Source organism: Vulpes vulpes, chromosome 2 (genome assembly GCF_048418805.1).
Source record: "Vulpes vulpes isolate BD-2025 chromosome 2, VulVul3, whole genome shotgun sequence".
Classification (NCBI taxonomy): Eukaryota; Metazoa; Chordata; class Mammalia; order Carnivora; family Canidae; genus Vulpes; species Vulpes vulpes.
In genome coordinates, this window is record NC_132781.1 from 124659761 (window position 1) to 124679188 (window position 19428).

A 19428-nucleotide genomic window follows, 5' to 3' on the forward strand; every position below is an offset into this window, starting at 1 on the left:
AGCAGTTTCGTGCCTGCCTTTGGCCCAGGGCGCGATCCTGGAGACCTGGGATCGAATCCCACATCAGGCTCCCAGTGCATGGAGCCTGCTTCTCCCTCTGCCTGTGTCTGCCTGTCTCTCTCATGAATAAATAAATAAAATCTTAAAAAAAAAAAAAAAGATGAAATTAAAACCATGGAACCACTGCTTAAAAAAAAAAAAAAAAAACAGAAGCACAAAAATTCAACATAGAAAATGTCACTGCTACAGATTTATAGTGTCATGAAAAATGCCCACTAGAAAACTAACCATGAATTTAGTCATCTACCAAATATAACTATCTCTTATCATATTATGGTTCCAAACTTATCAGGCTATTTTTAAAAATATATCCAACGTTATTATTTATAAAATTATTTCTTTTTCTGTGTTTTTAATGTAATTCTTCATACTGTTAAATAGCCAGGACTTTGGTTTAAAAATGGTAAATTAAAAACAGACATTTAACTCTACTGCCTCTCAAAATTCCAATGAAATGACAACAAAGAGAGTTTTTCTTTTTTCCAACGGCATGAACTTATGGATACAAAAGAATAGAAGAAGAAATAAATACTATCAATCAAATTTTGGAAACTAAAAAACAGGATAAATAACAAGTGCATTAACAGGCTGAAGAAAACTAGCTGAATCATAAACCAGCAAGAGAGAAAGGCGAAAAGTAATCCAATTTGCATTACAGAACCTCCAAAAAACTCAACAGTTAGTGGTACAAGATGGTTCTGGAAGTGGAAGCAACATGAGGCTGAAGAGAGAAGAACTAACTGAAGTTTTTAAAGAAGAGGTTAGAACCCCAGATAACCTAATCCCACACTACACAGACACGCAACTGCCCCTCCGTATGCCAGCAGAACAATGAAAGTTTATTCTCTGGAAAGGATGACAGAATTACTCAACCAAAACCAAAATTGAGGGTATGAGTATCACATTGAGACTAGATGAATTGGGATCCCTGGGTGGCGCAGTGGTTTGGCGCTTGCCTTTGGCCCAGGGCGCGATCCTGGAGACCCAGGATCGAATCCCACATCAGGCTCCCGGTGCATGGAGCCTGCTTCTCCCTCTGCCTATGTCTCTGCCTCTCTCTCTCTCTGTGACTATCATAAATAAATAAAAATTTAAAAAAAAAAAAAAAAAAAAGAGACTAGATGAATTAACTGGAAAGTCAGCACACTGGGAATTAGTATTTCCCTTAGCAATCTTTTCAACTCCCAGAAGCCCAGTTAGCTTAGAATTTTTAAGCCAGAAACTAGAAGAATCTTTTGAGAGAAATCTAACAAATCCAAGAAGCTCTAACTAACATCAAGGCTAACATAAAGGCTTTCCCAAGGCCCAAATAGCCCTTCTAATTTTTTTTTTCCAAACAGCCCTTTTAGATCTCCCCCAGCAAAGCCCTACTCACATGCAAAAAGATTCTGATCACCTCTTTGTATTCACTCTTAAATATCAGCAACCTCAGAAAAATAAGAGATTAAGATTTCACATCCATGAAACAATGAAGAGAATCCTAAAAAAGGATCAATCAGATAGCAAAAATAAGCTCTTAAAACTGGCCCTGAGTTGATAATTTCAAAGGTAGATAATATATACATAGGAATTCATATTACTTTCCACTTTTTATAAATCTGTGATTTTCCATAGCAAGAAAAAAAATTTTCCCACATGCTCACAAATAGCAGATATAAAAAACACACAGTTAACAAACAAAAATTTATAGGAAGAAAAAGTTGAGTGAATAATAAAGCAGCAGCCATGGGATCAAGGAAGCAAGAGCTCCAACTCAAGAGAAACAAAGGAAATTCTTAGGAATAGTGGAGGAAGATCCAAGGTGGCATTTGTGCACCAGGACAGTAAGCAACTAGTCCAGACTAAAACAGGCCAGAAGGTATTGAGGGAACTTTCTCCAAGATGGAACCAATAGCATATTGATGTGTGAAAGTATTAAGAGAAGAAGAAATAAACAATTAGGGTAGAGTTTGGGGATGGAATATTAATAATTACATTTTAAAGGAAAGAAATTTTTACTAACACCAGGAGTAAACAAAAGCTGGAGAAGAAAAATTCTCATTGTACACTTCACTGTAGACAGGTGACGCCTCAGAAATATACACAATGACTACTGCTCTCAGAAAAGTTATCATATACCTTTGCTAGGAAGATGGAAAGTAGAGAAGTATACACAAATGCAGTGAGGTTAGAAAGAAAGACACAGATAGAAGGAAGGATGAAAGTGAAAAAGCAAAGCACTACACAAAGAGAACTGTAACTACCAGTATCTCAAATGGCCACTGCCAGGAAACATCATTAAAGTTCTCTGGCTTTGATATGCCAACTTTACAGCACTACGTTCAACATTACAGGTGGGATGTTCAAGTTAAATGAATTGCTAAATAAGTCTAGTTTCTGCCACAAAATTATTTATCTTTAACACAGCTCCAGGTTCTATTACAGAACTCACTACTAATTAACACTGTGAAGTCTATTAAATAAGAGGTTTTCTTCTAAACCAGCCGTCAGAGGACAACCTATCACTTACAGTGTCAATCATCTTTTTCTGAATAGTCTTCTTTACGTCTTGGACCTTCTGTCCTTTAAATCCATCCACCAACATTATCTAAAAGGATGAGAAACAGGGAGAAAAAACACAGACGAAACAATTAAAACTTACTTGATGTTCCCTCCAAACTTTTTCCTAACTAAATTTATTTACATCCACAACTGAGATATTTTTAGTGTAAATTTATCATGTCTATAATCTTAAGTTTTTATTTTGCCATAGCTTAGACAACTGATTTTCATAACACACTTGTTTTTCTTTTGGTGTAATGAGGATAGCTATCATGAACATGATTAGGAAGGAACTCTCACTTCCTTCCCAATTCTCAGGTTTCCATGTAGAGAGAATTTCAATATGCTCACTCACCTATCCTGAAGGCTTTGGGAAAATGAACTAAGTGCATGCAGCTCAGCCCCATTTAGACTCTGCCTGTTGCCAGCGAGCATTTTCCTCTGCTTGGCCATATGATAAACCTGGCCCTTACAGGAAGGCCTGTTTTTCAACTCTGCCTTTTACATAGTGAGGAAATTTAATTCTAGGGCTAAGTATTAGCTTGCTTGTTGTTGTCACAGATCTAAGCCACACAATCCCCTTCTAGCTGACATTCTTATCTCCAGCTATGTGGCTCCTGTTTCTCTCTGGAATAGCTTCTATCTTTTTTGATCTCCCAATCCTTTAACATGCCAAAATGCTTTATAACCTACTTAATTCGCCATTATGAAATTATATTTATTGATCGTTATGGTACAGTTGTTAAGAGCACAAACTCCAGGGGCATCTGGGTGGCTAAGTCAGTTGAGTGTCTGACTCTTGATTTCAGCTCTGGTCATGATCTCAGGGTTGTAAGATTGAGCCCTGCCTCTGACATGGAGCCTTCTTAAGATTCCCTCTCTCCTTCTTCCTCTGCTCCTCCCTCTAACCCAGTCACACCACACTTATGCACACACACACACACTCTCTCTCTCAAATAAATAAACAAACAAGCAAACAGGCAGACACAAATCTTAGAACCACACTGCCCAATGTGAGTAGCAGTTCGGCTACTGGCTACCTACTTGGCTAATCTTGAGTAAATTACTTAATACCTTAGTGCTTCAATTTCCTTATCTGTAAAATGGAATAGTGTCTATTCCACAAGGTTATTTTGAGATTTAAAAAAGTTAACGTGCTATTTAAGTGGTGGCTTTTATTATCACCCAAAATGTTTAAGTCACTTCAAAAAAGACATATAACCACTTGTTGATTATCTAGAAAAATGAGAGTAAAGGTAAAAATAACGAATTCTCATTCATGGCCTTAAAAATCTTCATTTCAACCTCAAGTCACAAGCAACTTGGTTGGATTTTTACTTTCTCTAGCCTGGTCTTCTTTCCATGGAAAAGTAAGCCATATTAACATATGCATAGTTAAGGAGAAAAGAGAGGTTCTAAACGTGTTTTTTGTGCTCACCTGGCTTTTAGTAGGCATTAATGAGTAAATTAATGAACTGAATAAAACTGCTTATTTAAAATATGAACTCCTCGATTAAAAGAGCAAAAGAAGGAACAAGAAATTATACATGCAATAAACCTGTGGAATTTACTGCAAAATAATATGAACTAACTTTGAATAATCTTCTCAGGAAACTCATTTCTTAGATATTCCTAGAGGGCATAAAAATATAATTTCTGTAAATGCTCTTGGACAAAAAATGATTAAAAAAGAAATCTGGAAACAGAAGAACACAGTCTCATATTAATCTCTCTCAAATCAGTATATAGCTGAAACTATATTGGATTTTCATATTTTTTTCTAAATTATTGAAAAAATTACAGAGCAAAACTAAAAAATCCTTACACCATCATAAAACCCTTTTAAATATAACTTCTCCTTTGCTTCTGCAAGTTTTTCTCGGTCATTCTGGCTTTGAACTTTCAAATCATCACAAATGGTTACAGCAGAAAGATTTCCAAAACCTGGGATTTCGATGATTGGCACCTGCAAAGAACAGCAATGTTGGGAACTTATTCACACTGAATGAACATAAAAACAGCCCTATGGGGCATAATCATTTTGCCTCTACTGTCCAGTCAAGTCATTTCAGATTTTATATATCATCACAGAAGCACCACACATCAAGTAATCACAGTGACTAACATCCAGATGTGAATTTGTCTTCCTACTCCCCCCACAGGAACTATCCAAATTCTCTGCACCAACCTCCAAATTGTCCATCCTTCACTACAGAACACACCTTCGCCAACTCACAGCCCTATACTGGCATATAATTAACTAAATAATAAATTTTGAAACTAGGAAAATGATGTAAACAACTAAATTTATGAATGGTCTTATTTCTGGTTTATGATAAGTCTTCTAGATTCTTCATGAAAGTTATTTGTTAGTGATCAAGTTTTTTTCTTCTCCAGGTACTAATATGAAAGCATAACCATTCATAACTAATATGGCAAAATTTTGTCTTTAGAAGCTTGGAAACCGGGCACTTGGGTGGTTCAGTTAGTTAAATGTCTACCTTAACTGGAGTCCTGGAATCAAATTCCATGTCAGGCTCTCTGCTCAGCAGGAAGTCTGCCTCTCCCTCTGCCCCTGCTCCTGTGTTCTGTCTCTCAAATAAATAAATAACTAAAAAAAGAAGTTTGGAAATTGGCCATACTAGCAAAATAAGCAACTATAGAATTGCTTATGCTAAGAAAGTTGTTTGTTGCAGAATTACAGGTGCCAGGTGCTAAGAAAATGCTTATTATTGGTCTTTCTCTCACTCTTAACTGCTATCACAGGTACCAAATTAAAGGAAGCAACTCTTATGGAAACTCTCCCTTATTTTTATATTCACCAATTGATATTGTTACAAGGAAAATGTAACTCTTTTTTTCACTGATAAAGAGATGGGTATGAATATTCTGAGTCATCTATGTACTCACCGGCTCAAATGGCAAGACCATGTCATCTCTAATTCCATACTTTGCTCGTAAGGCCTACAAAACAATTTTGCAAATTAACACTAATGATCAGCACTTTACTGGCATAATCATTGAGAGAGCCAACTCCAAAACTTCTTTAAATTATTTGTTCTCCCCTCCATACAGAAAATTTTTTTTCAGAGAATTTTTTTAAATTTTACTAAATATCTCAAGCATATCTATGACTTTTAAAAACTCAATAGTTGGGATGCCTGGGTGGCTCAGTGGTTGGGCACTTGCCATCAACTCAGGTCGTGATCCCGGATCTGGGATCAAGTCCCACATCTGGCTCCCTGCGAGGAGCCTGCTTCTCTCTCTGCCTGTGTCTCTGCCTCTCTCTCTCAGTCTGTGTCTCTCATGAATAAATAAATCAATCTTTAAAAAAAAAAAATAAATAAAACTCAACAGTTTAAGTTAGAGTAAATGGCTTAAGTGATGAAATAATAAGCCAAAAGCAAAATTTACACACACACGTGCACACACACACACACACACACAACCCAATGAAAATGAGGTTCATATTCTGGGTTGCAATGAAAATGTGAACATCAGAAAACTTTTAAGTTTTATGAAACCCATCAAACAGATTAGAACAGAAAAATCACATGATCCTATCAACAGACACACAAAAAGTATTTGAAAAAACCCAACACCCATTCATGATAAAAACTCCTAATAAACAGGAACAGATGTAGACCTTCTAAACTTGTTAAAAACTATCTACAAAATATCTACAGCTAACATTATACTTAATGATGAGAAACTTGAAGCTTTTCCACTAAGATCAGATATGAGACAAGGATGTCTCCTTTCATCACTTCTTTTCAATACCGTTCTGAATGTCCTTGCTAACTCAATAAGGAAAGAAAATAAAGATATACAGATGGGAAGGAAGGCATAAAATTATCTTTGTTCAAAGATGGACTGAACATCTATGTAGAAAATCCAAAGGAATCAAGGGAAAAAAACGCCTGGAACTAACAGACAATTATAGCGAGATTGCAGGATACACAGTTAATTATACAAAAGTTAGTTGCATTTCTATGTATTAGGAATGAACAAGTGGAATTCAAAATTAAAAGCACAATACCATTTATATTAGCACCCCCCAAAACCAAATACTTAGGTACAAAAGTAATAATACATACAGAAGATCCATATGAGAAAAACCACACAACTCTGTGAACAGAATCAAAGAACTAAATAAATGGACTGAGACATCAGTTCGTGGACTGGAAGACTCAGTATTGTCAAGATATCAATTCTTGACTTACCTACAGATTCAATGTAATCTCAATCAAAGTCCTATCAAACTATTTTATAAATATCAACAAACTGACTGCAGGGCAGCCCGGGTGGCACACGGTTTAGTGCCTGCCTGCGGTTTAGTGCCTGCCTTCAGCCCAGGGCGTAATCCTGGAGATCCGGGATCGAGTGCCATGTCAGGCTCCCTGCATGGAGCCTGCTTCTCCCTCTGCCTGTGTCTCTGCCTCTCTCTCTCTCTATCATAAATAAATTTAAAAAAAAAAAATTTTTTTTTAAACTGACTGCAAAGTGTATACAGAGAGGCAAAAGACCCAAAATAGTCAACTCAATAATGAAGAAGAAGAAAGCTGGCTTCTGACTTGAAGATTTACTTATACAGTTACATAATCAACACAGTGCAGTATTGGCAAAGGAAGAGACAAATAGTTGAGTGAAACAACACAGACCAGAAATAGACCCCACATACGGATGTATATAGCAGTTTTACTCAAAATTACCAGTGCTTATTAGCAACCAAGAGGTCCTTCACGAGATGAATGGATAAACTGTAGTATATCCAGATAACAGAATATTATTCAGCGCTAAAAAGAAATGAGCAATCAAGCTATTAAAAAGACATAGAGAAATCTTAAATGGATATGACTAGTTCAAAGAAGCCAATCTGAGAAGGCTACACACTGTATGACTCCAACTACATGACTTTTCAGAAAAGGTAAAACAGTGGAGACAGTAAAACGATCAGTGATGGCCAGGGTCACAAGGGAGAGAGATGAACAGAAAGAGCACTATGGGATATTTAGGGCAATGAAAATACTCTATTATATTACAATGATGAATCTGTGTCATTATACAGTTGTCCAAACCCAAAGAACATTAGACCACCAAGAGTGAACTCTAAGGTAAACTATGGACTCTGGAGGATTATGACATATCAATGCAGGTTCATCTTGGTAACAAATGTATCCTTCTGCTGGGGATTTTGATAATGGAGGAGGCAGTGCATGTGTGGGGGCAGGGAGTAATCGGGGAATCTCTGTACCTTCCTCTCAATTTTACTGTAAACTTAAAATGCTCTAGAAGTCTTTAAAGAAAAAGGTTCTGTGAAATACTCTACTTAATATTCAAAACAAAGGAAAACATAAACATCAAGAAACAAAGCGGAGATAATAGTTCAAAGATCCATGATAGCTTTTTAGCCTAATTTCAGAGTTAGTTCAGCAGTATCTAATTAGATGATGAAGAAGAAATAAGAACATGAAACTCAGGTACTCACTTGCTTTTTCTTCAGATCTCTGAGGGCAGCAAAATCATCAGGGGAGTCAGAAGGAACACTTGTGACCACGCCAGTACCTTATAAAAGAAAGTGTGGAATGAATTAATACAACCAGAATGCAATTACCAAAGTATTTCTAGAAAGAAAGAAACTCTTTACCTTTATCCTCCTTAATGGTGAGCATTGGAAGAACATAGACCACCGTATAAGATGTTAAAGGTGCAGAAAGTGATGCACCAAGAATTTCCTGTGCAACAAAAAGATCAGCAAAAAGGTGAAAAAACTTGCTTTAACCATTAAAATCAAAAAGTGTTAATACTTTTAACCCCCTGAGAAGCTAGTATTCAAAAATACAGGAATCAAAACAAAACTCCTTCCTTTATACATACTAGACTATAGATAGTCGCAAAAAATTACGATACCCAAATGTGATGTAGTGAGGTTGTGAGGAAATCAGTACACAAATGCATTGCTTGTGACATTGTACAACTTGAGGAAAACAATATAGGAATGATAGCGAAAGATACAAAAATGTTTACGTCACTTGGAGCCAGCAATCCAATCCTAGGAATTTACCTCAAAGGAAAAAATAACTTTTTTTCTTTGAGAAGTCTGTCCAAGTGCAGTGTTAACTACAATGGCAAAACCTGATGATAGGTAAATCTTTAAATGATAAAAAAATCACTTAACAAAATATGAGATATCAACAAAATAAAATACTGTATGTTTAAAACAATGATTAGGAAGATGAAATGAATGAAAAGGATATAACCACTTTCTCTTAAAAAAAATTTTTTTTTCAAAGATTTAACAATACTGAAGCCATACTTTCAGAATGGCAACAAAGAGCTTGCAGTGCTTGTTGGTCCATGGAATGTACTTTTCAATTCCACACAGTTCCCACCCATCTGCTTTATTCATAAAGAAGCTGCTTTTATGGAACTTATAGTCACACAGGTGAAGGCTAATGATCAGAACAATCTTAAGGGCTGAAAGCTATTTTTTAATTTATACCAGCCACTCCAGAATCTGCTCACATTTACATGGAAAAAAACTGCACTAGGAACAGAAAAAGTTTGTGTTATTCACACTATTCCTAAAAACATCTCAGACACAACTCCATCATCAGGAACTAATGGGATGTAGCAGCACTGCTTATCAAAGAAAAAGACAGGAAACTACTCAAATATTCATTATAGAGAATGGTTAAATAAGCTCTGGTAGTGCCAAACAACTGAATACTACATGGCTAGAAAACATAAGATACAAGGAAGTTCTGTGCTGATAAGGCAAATACCAAGAATTAACTAAGTAAAAAAGAAAGCAAGATACAGAACAATGTGATAATGTACACGCCATTTGTATATTAAAAAGAGAGAGGGGCACCTGGGCGGCTCAGTTATGCATCTGACTCTTGATTTTGACTCAGATCATGATGTCGGGGTGGTAGGGCTGAGCCTGAGTCGGCCTCTGTGCTCAGTGGTATGTCTGCTTGAGATTCTCTCTCCCCCTCTGCCTTTACCCAGCTTCCCCTCAAATAAATAAATCTTTTAAAAATAAAAATAAAAAGAGGGAGAAATAATATATACACAGATATTTCCTTGTAGGTATGTGAAATATTTCTGGAAGAATATATAAAACAGTAATTTTAGTGAATGCCTATGGAAGGGGAAACTGAGTGACTAGGGATATATTTTGTATATTTTTGTCTTTCTAATTTTGAGTCCTACGAATGTGTAACAATCTAGTCCAAAAGTAAGTTTACAAAATAAGCAAGAAATAAAAGTTCAATTCAAAAGAACTGAGATAATATTCTACTCATCTTTTTTTTTTTGAAATGTTATTTATTGGGGCACCTGGGTGGCTCAGTCAGTTAAAAGTCTGACTCTTGGGCAGCCCTGGTGGCTCAGCGGTTTAGTGCTGCCTTCAGCCTGGGGTGTGATCCTGGAGACCCGGGATCGAGTCCCATGTCAGGCTCCCTGCATGGAGCCTGCTTCTCCCTCTGCCTGTGTCTCTGTCTCTGTGTGTGTGTGTGTGTGTGTGTGTGTTGTGTGTGTGTGTGTGTGTGTCTCATGAATAAATAAATAAAATCTTAAAGAAGTCTGACTCTTGGGCAGCCCGGGTGGCTCAGCGGTTTAGTGCCGCCTTCAGCCCAGGGTGAGATTCTGGAGACCCAGGATCAAGTCCCACGTCCAGCTCCCTGCATGGAGCCGGCTTCTCCCTCTGCCTGTGTCTCTCCCTCTCTCTCTCCTTGTGTCTCTCATGAATAAATAAATAAAAAAACTCTGACTCTTGGTTTTGGGTCAGGTCATGATTTCAAGGTCCACATCAGGCTCTGCTCAGTAAAGAGCCTACTCAAGACTCTCCCTCTCCCCTTCTCCCTCTGCCTCTTGTGCTCATGCTTGCTCTCTGTCTCAAATAAATAAATAAAATATTTTTAAAAATAAATATTTTTAAATATAAATAAATAAAATGTTATTTATTAAGATACCTAAGGTCAGCATTCACTAAAGGGAATAAAATAAACTCTGAATTACTGATAAATAAATAAACTGTAAGGATAAAAGCTGTGTAATTATCCAGATTTAGTTACCATCAACCAAGATTCTTCAGAAAAAAATGGTTGCAATTCTATACCAGGAATGCAGGTAATTATATTCTACTGAAGCTATTAAATCTCTTAGGGAGGACTGTCTATATTTTTCAACCAGAAGTTACTGAACTAAAACATAAGATTCAAAAATGCTATGGTGATATAGTTACACAATGAATACTCCACAGCAAAAAAAAAACGAACAAAACCACACAACATGCATGAATCTCAAAGATATAATCTGAGCAAAAGAAGCCAGACACAAAAGAGTACAGATTATATAATTCTACTACCAAAAGTTCAAGAAAGCAACTGATCTTTAGTGACTAAAATCAGAGCCGGGGTTACCTTTGCAGGAGAGAGGTGAGTACTGACAATATGATAGAAAAGGAAGCACTTTCTGTACTACTGGAACTGTTCTATATCTTGATTTGGGTGGTGCCTGAATGAGCGTACACATGTATAAAAATGCACCAAAATACAAAACTTAGGATTTACACATTGCATTATATGTATACCTCCATTAAAAAGATTTATTCAATACTCTTTCCTTAAGTCATAGTTGAAATTTTCCTCTAAATTTAAGCTCTAAAATAAAAAATGTGCTACTCGACTCACCTCTCCCATTAATTCCTTAACAACAGGCACCACTCCATTGTGTTTGGTAAAGCCCTGGTATGACATATTCCTGGCAGCTCTTTGGGTGCAAATGAATATATCACCATTCACTGTCTCAAACCCAATGTATTTCATATCAGGGCGAACCCAACAGTTGGTCTGTCCAAACATGGTCTCAGGTCTGAGAGTAGCAGCTACCAAGAAGATGTTTTTCCCTTTCAGGCCACTAAGAAGAAAAAAATATATGTTTATGCAAAAAAAAAAAAAAAAAGTGGATTCTATCACATCTGTTATTTCAAAAAGATAAAGCATTAACTCTTTGGCAACCTACCTTAATTTGGATGGGTACGGCTCAAGCACTTTCAACTTGATTAAAGTATATTCCTGAGGTCCCACACCCTAAACAAATCAACAAAAAAAAATTTTGAGAGGAAAAAAAGACTTGGATTAAACCCACTAATCTATGTGAGAGATCCGATTCAAATTTTTTAGATGGATTCTTGCATTGTTAGAATAATTCTTTCTCCTAATGAGGAGATTGCTGGTAGGGAGCTGACTATATTCAATATTCACATAAAAGTTGAATATGGAAGCGCATGGGTGGCTCAGATGGTTAAACGTGTGCCTTTGGCTCAGGTCATGATCTCTGAGTCCTGGGATCAAGCCCCAACTCAGGCTCCCGGTCAATGGGGAATCCCTCTCTCTCTCTCTCTCTCTCTAATGAATAAATAAAATATTTAAAAAAAAATAAAAGTCTAATGTATAAGAAGTGACTTGAAAGAGGTGCCTAGGTAGCTCAGTCGATTAAGTGGCTACCTTCGGCTCAGGCCATGTCATGATCCCTCTGCTTCTCCCTCTCACTCTGCCCCCCTACCCCTGCCCCATGCACTCGTGCTCTCTCAAATTAATTAATTAATTTAAAAAAAAAAAGAAGTGACTTGAAAGACCACCCTCTCACCTCACATGACATCAGAACTGGTAAAGGAGGCCCAGACACTACTTAAGAAAAAACAGACTGCTAAGAGGAGGGGGCGGTGGGGGGGAATGACTTAGAGTAATCATCCAAAACAGTGTTTACCAAAAATGGGAGTCAGAATATGTAATCGAACAATCCCACAGAACAGGCATCAAAGAAATACAATGGACTAAGGGTCAGATGATGTGCATTCAAAACCTAGCCTAGGAGTGCCTGGATGGCTCAGTTGGTTAAGCCTCTGCCTCTGGCTCAGGTCATGACTTCAGGGTCCTGGGATCTAGCCCTGTGTTGAGCTCCCTACTCAGTGGGGAGTCTGCTTCTCCCCATTTATCTGCTGCTCCCTCTGCTTGTGCTCTCTCTGTAAAATAAATAAATAAAATCTTAAAAAAAATTTTTTTAAACCTACTCTAGGCCATTACTAATGGCTTGACCCAAGGGAATCACAATCTCTCTATGCCTTCATTTCTTCATCTGTAAAATAATTGTACTGTGACTCACACAGGATATCCTGAGGAGCACATAAGACAATGAACAAGAAAATGCTTTGAAAAACTATGACAGGGCAGCCCCGGTGGCACAACGGTTTAGCACCGCCTGCAGCCCAGGGTGTGATCCTGGAGACCCTGGATCAAGTCCCATGTCAGGCTCTCTGCATGGTGCCTGCTTCTCCCTCTGCCTGTGTCTCTGCCTCTCTCTCTCTCTCTTTCTCTGTCTCTATGAATAAATAAATAAATAAATCTTTAAAAAAAGAAAAACTATGACATACTATTGTGTCATATTTAGGATACTGCTGTGGTGTTGACTACATTAAAACTTAATAGAGTCAATAAAATGGGTCTTCTGAATTCAAAATTTTGATCAACTCTCACTTCTATTAGGTAAGTTACATCATAATTGAAAGCTGACTTTGAAAAGTAGTCACTAGACTACAAATACATTCAGATATGGTAATAAAGGAAGATGCACTCATAGGGAATTCTAAGGTCAGATTCTGGCACTGTTGCTGATTCACTGTGCCACGGATTTAGGCAAATTACTAAGTATTACAAGGAATAATGCTACTAATGTGTCTTACAGGAACGTAGAATGAAATGACGTCATGCATGACTAGAAGTACTTTGGAAATAAGCAAGTAGGCACATGATCCAAACAAGTATAAATGGAATTTGTTTGCGTCTATCAGTTAGCCACACATCTCATTATCTTCCCCATGCTCTCATTTTAGAACAGTATATACTTCAGGCAGTGCTTCTCAAACATTAGCCTGCAAGTGAATCATACTGAGAGCTTATAAGAGATAGATTTGTGACTCTACCACAGAGATACTGATTTAGCAATCTGGGAGTAAAGCTCAAGAATGTACTTTTCTATCACAAGCATATACAGCTGGTCCTAGCACGGCTCTTGGAGTCTTGTCCTAGACAAGACACAGACACCTAAGGGGACATTTTGCCTCCCTCTTCACAGCCCCTGGAATACACTTCAGCACTAGAATAAAATTATTTTTAGGCTCCTGTTCTATAAACTCTATGGCCATATTAAGAATTATAATTCACAGCTGCTCTATGTCACAAATAATTACCTCTCCAGTTTGCCTGTCATGATCCATGCAAGGCTGTCCGTCTTTTGGAGAATAAATGGTATACCTAAAAATAAATAGTAAGTGACAAATATTATTTATCCTAACATATTTGCCTTTGTTGCTAATATCTTACAATATTTCTTCTAACTAAAACTTCTAACTGAACAAATGTCTACATCAATTATATATGCTTTTTGAGTAGTTGCCAGCCTAGATATTTAATGAAAGCTTCCTGCCTTCATCAAAGGTCATACCCCTGAAAAATATATACCAATCTTGGTGTTGTGGTATTAAACAAAAGATTATAAAATATAATTTCAGTTATGAAATACCAGTCCCTTTTAATTAATCCACAGAATCAAGGAAGAATCTTAATTTATAGGGAAAAAAAATAAACCAACACATAAATAAAATTATTTTTGTGCTTGACTGGAAATGCTGAACAGAATCTTTAGGAAGATCATAAAACCAACACTCCTGGGCAGGCTGGGAGGCTCAGCGGTTTAGCGCCTGCCTTCAGCCCAGGGTGTGATTCTGGAGACTCATGATCAAATCCCACATTAGGCTCCCTGAATAGAGTCTTCTTCTCCCTCTGCCTGTGTCTCTGCCTCTCTCTCTGTGTCTCTCATGAATAAATAAATAAAATCTTAAAAAAAAAAAAAAAAAAAAAAAACACTCCTATTATCCCTGTCTTTATTTGTCATAAATACTAAGCAGCTCAGAAACATTAAAACATTGGTAAGACAAAAGGGAAAACAAAGAAGACAAGAGAACAAAAAGGAAAAATAAAAAGAGAAAGGATAATGGGAAAAAGAAAGCTATCTAACAAGCACTGAATTACAATCCAAGAATTTTATGATTTTTGCTGTATTACACCAAAGGACAACAAACGTACCGCTTCCCAAATTTTATTTTGTTTCTTTCTCTTAACGTTAAAAACTGCCACCTGACAAATGAATCATAGTAAGGATTAACATCAGTGGTGATGAAGGAACGACGCCAGTCTACCTATAGGAGAGAAAAGAAAAGGTATTTTTGAGAAACGTGTATATCTCTATGAATAAGAATTCCCACTGACCCAATTATTTACTTTTCGACTCTTCTTTTTTCCAGCCTACATTTATATCAGATATTAAAAGGAAAACAATTTTCGGGTTCCACCTATTAAATATAGATTACAACTATAATAACTTGTGTTTAATTTGTCAGTTTTTAAACATACATATTCATATAACAAGCATATAGGAATTATAATAAATTAAGAAAGAACACTTAAATAATACCTTTACATAGTCCTAATATACAAGCTAAACTTTGGCTACTTCATATTCTTTGAACAGAATTCCCTTCTACCAATAGCTAATATATTAAAACATATTCCAATGCAACAAATAATAAAGTACTTTACTATTTACATCAAGGCCCATAACAAGAACAATACTAATTCATTAGTGCAACAGAGGTGGAACACATTATTCTAAATTAAGAGGTGGTCCAAATCTAATATAATCATAAACACAAATGTGTCTTCATATTTTATTAAACTATGGGGATGATGGACATACCTTCAAACCCATTTTCTTCAAATCCTGAATAGCCAGTGGTGGGAAATAATCAAGCCAATGTTCTGCTTCAGAAAATTTAACTATCTCTTCATCAGACAGACCAAGGGATTTCATAATGCCCCACTGATATTTAGAAGATCCAGCTTTAGCAGCAGCCTTACTCTGAAAATAACCAGTAAAAACAAACTTCCATCAAGGACCAACCAACAACTAGTTAGCAAATTCCAGGACCACAATAATTTTAAGTGAAAAATTCCATTTGGTAATTTTTACATTCTAAAACATGCCGTTGGTATGTCAGAATACTAAAGGATTTAGATGTACTATTTTGTCTGCCAAACCATATAATATGATACTAAGACTCTGACATGAGAAATAACTAAGCCATTGGAACCATAAGGAATTATCATCAAACATAAGATGTCAGCACCAATCTCCATTTTCTTTATCCTAACACCACATGTACCTTTTTTTAGTTATGAATAAGCTACTAACAAGAGTATTGTTCTTTTCAACTATTTACCAATATCAAAAAGGCAACCCGAATGTAGGGGATGCAGGTGGATAAAAGAGTTGAACTAAAAACTATAAAAACCATTAAAAAAATATGAAACTACAAAAATGGTTGGCTCAGCTGGTTAAGCGATCAACTCTTGGCTTTGGTTTTGGCTAGGTTCATGATCTTGGGGTTGTGGGATGGAGCCCTGCATTGGGTTCTGAGCTCAGTGTGAAGAGTCTTCCTGTCCCTGTCCCTCTGCTCCTCCCCTTGTTCATGTTCAGTCTCTCTCTCTCTAAAATAAATAGACAAAATCTTAAAAAAAAAAAAAAAGGAGGGGCACCTGAGTGGCTCAGTTAAGCATCTAACTCTTGATTTCAGCTCAGGTCATGGTCTCAGAGTTGTAGGATCAAGCCCTATACCCAGCTTTGTGTTCAGCAAGGAGTCAGCTTAAGATTTTTTTCTCTCCCTCTGTCCATCCCACCCTTACCCCCCTGCATGCACACTCTCTCTTTCTCTCTCTCTAAAATAAATAAATAAATCTTTAAAAAAAAAAACCAAAACTATAAAAAAGCAGGGCAAGGAATTTTGGAGGTGATAGAACTGCTGCGGTGCTAGAAACAGGACTGTGTCAAACCAACACAGCTATCTACTATAAAGAGTGAATTTTACTGTATATACACTTGTTTAAAAAAAATCAGCCAGGATGTTGGAGGAATCAAAGATAAATTGCAGACTATGACAAATGTCTAACAGTATTATAAATATATGCTACAACTATACTTTGAAGTGGGTAAAAAAGAAAGGAGCTTGAAAAATAACTATGGGGGGGTGTCTGGCTGGGTTAGTTGGTAGAACATGCAACTCTTGATCTCAGGACCATGACTTTGAGCCCCATGCTGGATCGAAAGCTTACTCAAAAAAAAAAAAAAAAAAAAGAAAAAGAAAGAAGTAACTTTGGAAAAGAATGTGTTGACTAGATTCTAAGGATAAAAAGTAGACAAAAAGTATATATGAACACTACTTTCATTGGTAAAACTATTTCTCTCAGGAGTATGGGTTAGCAATTCGGAAACTACTAGTAGACTAGGACTGAACAAATTACATACTATAAATAATGACAGCCAGGTTTCTCACTGTTGGAGAAAGAAGTCACAAATTAGCAAAGGTTGAAAGCTAAAATGAGCCCCATGGTGCTAACATGGAGCCAGGGTTTTATCAGTATAAAAAAAAATTTTAAGGTAAACTTTACTCCCACTGAAGGGCTCAAACTCACCACCCCAACATCAAGAATCGCATGTTCTACCAAATGAGCCAGCCAGGCACCTCGTAGTATCAACTTTTTAAATGTACATAGAGATAGGTAAAGAAATATAGGCAGGTGGACATATGTGAGTTATCAGGATTATTATATTATTTGATATAGATATAGATATAGATATAGATATAGATATAGATATAGATATAGATAGATATTCCCTTGCTCCTTCTATTGAGAGGGACTACAGACAATGAATGTATTTAGTATTTGGAACTTATTTCTAAGTATCATTTCTCAATAAGAGGAAACCAGATTCCATGGATAAATGGTTGATTCCAGGACTGTCACAGGGAAAACACAAGATAAACATGGAGTATGTTGGGTACAGGAAATTATAAAGTAAAAAGAAAAGAAAAAAGATGAGAGCATGTCAGATGGACATAAGAACCTACCTAAAAAAAAGAAAAGAAAAAAGATGAGAGCATGTCAGATGGACATAAGAACCTACCTAAAAGACTCTCAATGGCCAAAACCAGAGCAAGTTGAGCACTAACAATAACAATCCCCCAAAACACCAGATAATACTAGAGTATAACTCAAAGAATAAAATAAATATGCATGATTCCATGCAGATAGTAAAAAGAAGACTGAATAAATAAGTGGGGGAAGAAAGGATAACTATTCCTTTCAGAAGAATTCTAGAGAATATAGAAGGAATGAGGGAAATGGAAAACCACCATTAGAGCAATACAGTTATAACTGTTGCAGGCAAGATCCACTGAGGAATGCTAAATTAGTGAGAAAATATTTAAAAAGATGATATTATTTCCAGGGGCACCTGGCTGGCTCAGTCAGTTAAGCATCTGATCTGACTCTTGATTTTGGCTCAGTCATGGTCTCAGGGTCATAAGACTGACCCTAGCAGTGGGCTCTGTGCTCAGCAGGGAGTCTGCTTGGGATTCTCTCTCTCTTCCTCCCTCTGTCCCTCTCCCCTCCCCTACTCTCACTCCTCTCTAAAATAAATAAAATCTTTAAAAAAAAAAAAGATATTCCCATAGCCTCTAAGTATCTCAAAATATACATTAATCAAAGGGAAAAATGGAATCCTTAGAACAGAAAAATCTGACAGACAACACCTAAACCCAATGATCAAGTTACTATCACCCATAGTAAGATATCAACACCATATACTCACTGATATGATACACTGAAGAGGATACATCACCTCTAAATCTACTCATGAGAAAGTATTAGACAAACCCAAATTGAGGGACATTCTATAAATTATCTGACCAGTAGTTTCCAAAAGTGTCAGTCATAGAAGACAGAAATGGAAGAGACTAGGGGATCCCTGGGTGGCTCAACGGTTTAGCACCTGCCTTAGGCCTGGGGCATGGTCCTGGAGTCTTGGGATCGAGTCCCACATCAGGCTCCCTGCATGGAGCCTGCTTTTCCCTCTGCCTGTGTCTCTGCCTCTCTCTCTCTCTCTCTCATGAATAAACAAAATCTTTTTTAAAAAAAATCAAGAGGAGGGATCCCTGGGTGGCGCAGCGGTTTGGCGCCTGCCTTTGGCCCAGGGCGCGATCCTGGAGACCCCGGATCGAATCCCACATCAGGCTCCCGGTGCATGGAGCCTGCTTCTTCCTCCGCCTGTGTCTCTGCCTCTCTCTCTCTCTCTCTCTGTGACTATCATAAAAAGTTAAAAAAAAAAAAAAAAAAAAAAAAAAAAATCAAGAGGATAATATTTGGCTTTGTTACTTTTTAAAATTAGAGTACTTTTTACGTGCCAAGTACTGGGAAGACAAATATAAATTAGACATACATATATATAAAATTTTAACCAAAATAAATATTAACCACCAAACCTTTTTTCCTTTAGCTTTATCTTTAATTATTACTTCTTCTGTTTTAGCAGTGATTTCTTCCTCTTCCTCTTCTTCATCTGGAAAATCAGGAGGGCAACCATAAAGCTCTATTTCTCTTTTCAACTTATCAGCACATGCCTATAACAAATACAACATTAGCGTGAGATTCAAAATTCAAGGTAGAAACAATATGAATTTTTTTGGCATTTCAAGAGCAAACTAAAACTCTGAAATTTTCTATAATACATCAATACACATGTGGATCATTACAGAAAACTCATATGATACAATTCACGTATATCAAAATTCACTAATTTATCAATTAGTATTTTACTTCATTTATTCAACAAGTATTTATTCAACATTCAAAGTACTCAATGTAG

At 36.7% G+C, this 19428-nt stretch overlaps 1 protein-coding gene across 1 annotated transcript in view; it reads right to left on the reverse strand.

The window, feature by feature from the left end:
• Positions 1-19428, reverse strand: part of LARS1 (leucyl-tRNA synthetase 1) — a 75574-nt gene that overhangs the window by 42146 nt on the left and 14000 nt on the right. The window contains exons 5-15 of the mRNA XM_026018482.2: positions 19046-19183; positions 15424-15585; positions 14754-14866; positions 13859-13922; positions 11632-11699; positions 11301-11526; positions 8249-8336; positions 8090-8166; positions 5512-5565; positions 4427-4567; positions 2570-2647 (exon numbers count right to left, since the gene is read on the reverse strand). Coding sequence (XP_025874267.1) covers positions 2570-2647; positions 4427-4567; positions 5512-5565; positions 8090-8166; positions 8249-8336; positions 11301-11526; positions 11632-11699; positions 13859-13922; positions 14754-14866; positions 15424-15585; positions 19046-19183 — 1209 coding nt within the window. The remainder of the gene's footprint in view (positions 1-2569; positions 2648-4426; positions 4568-5511; positions 5566-8089; positions 8167-8248; positions 8337-11300; positions 11527-11631; positions 11700-13858; positions 13923-14753; positions 14867-15423; positions 15586-19045; positions 19184-19428) is intronic.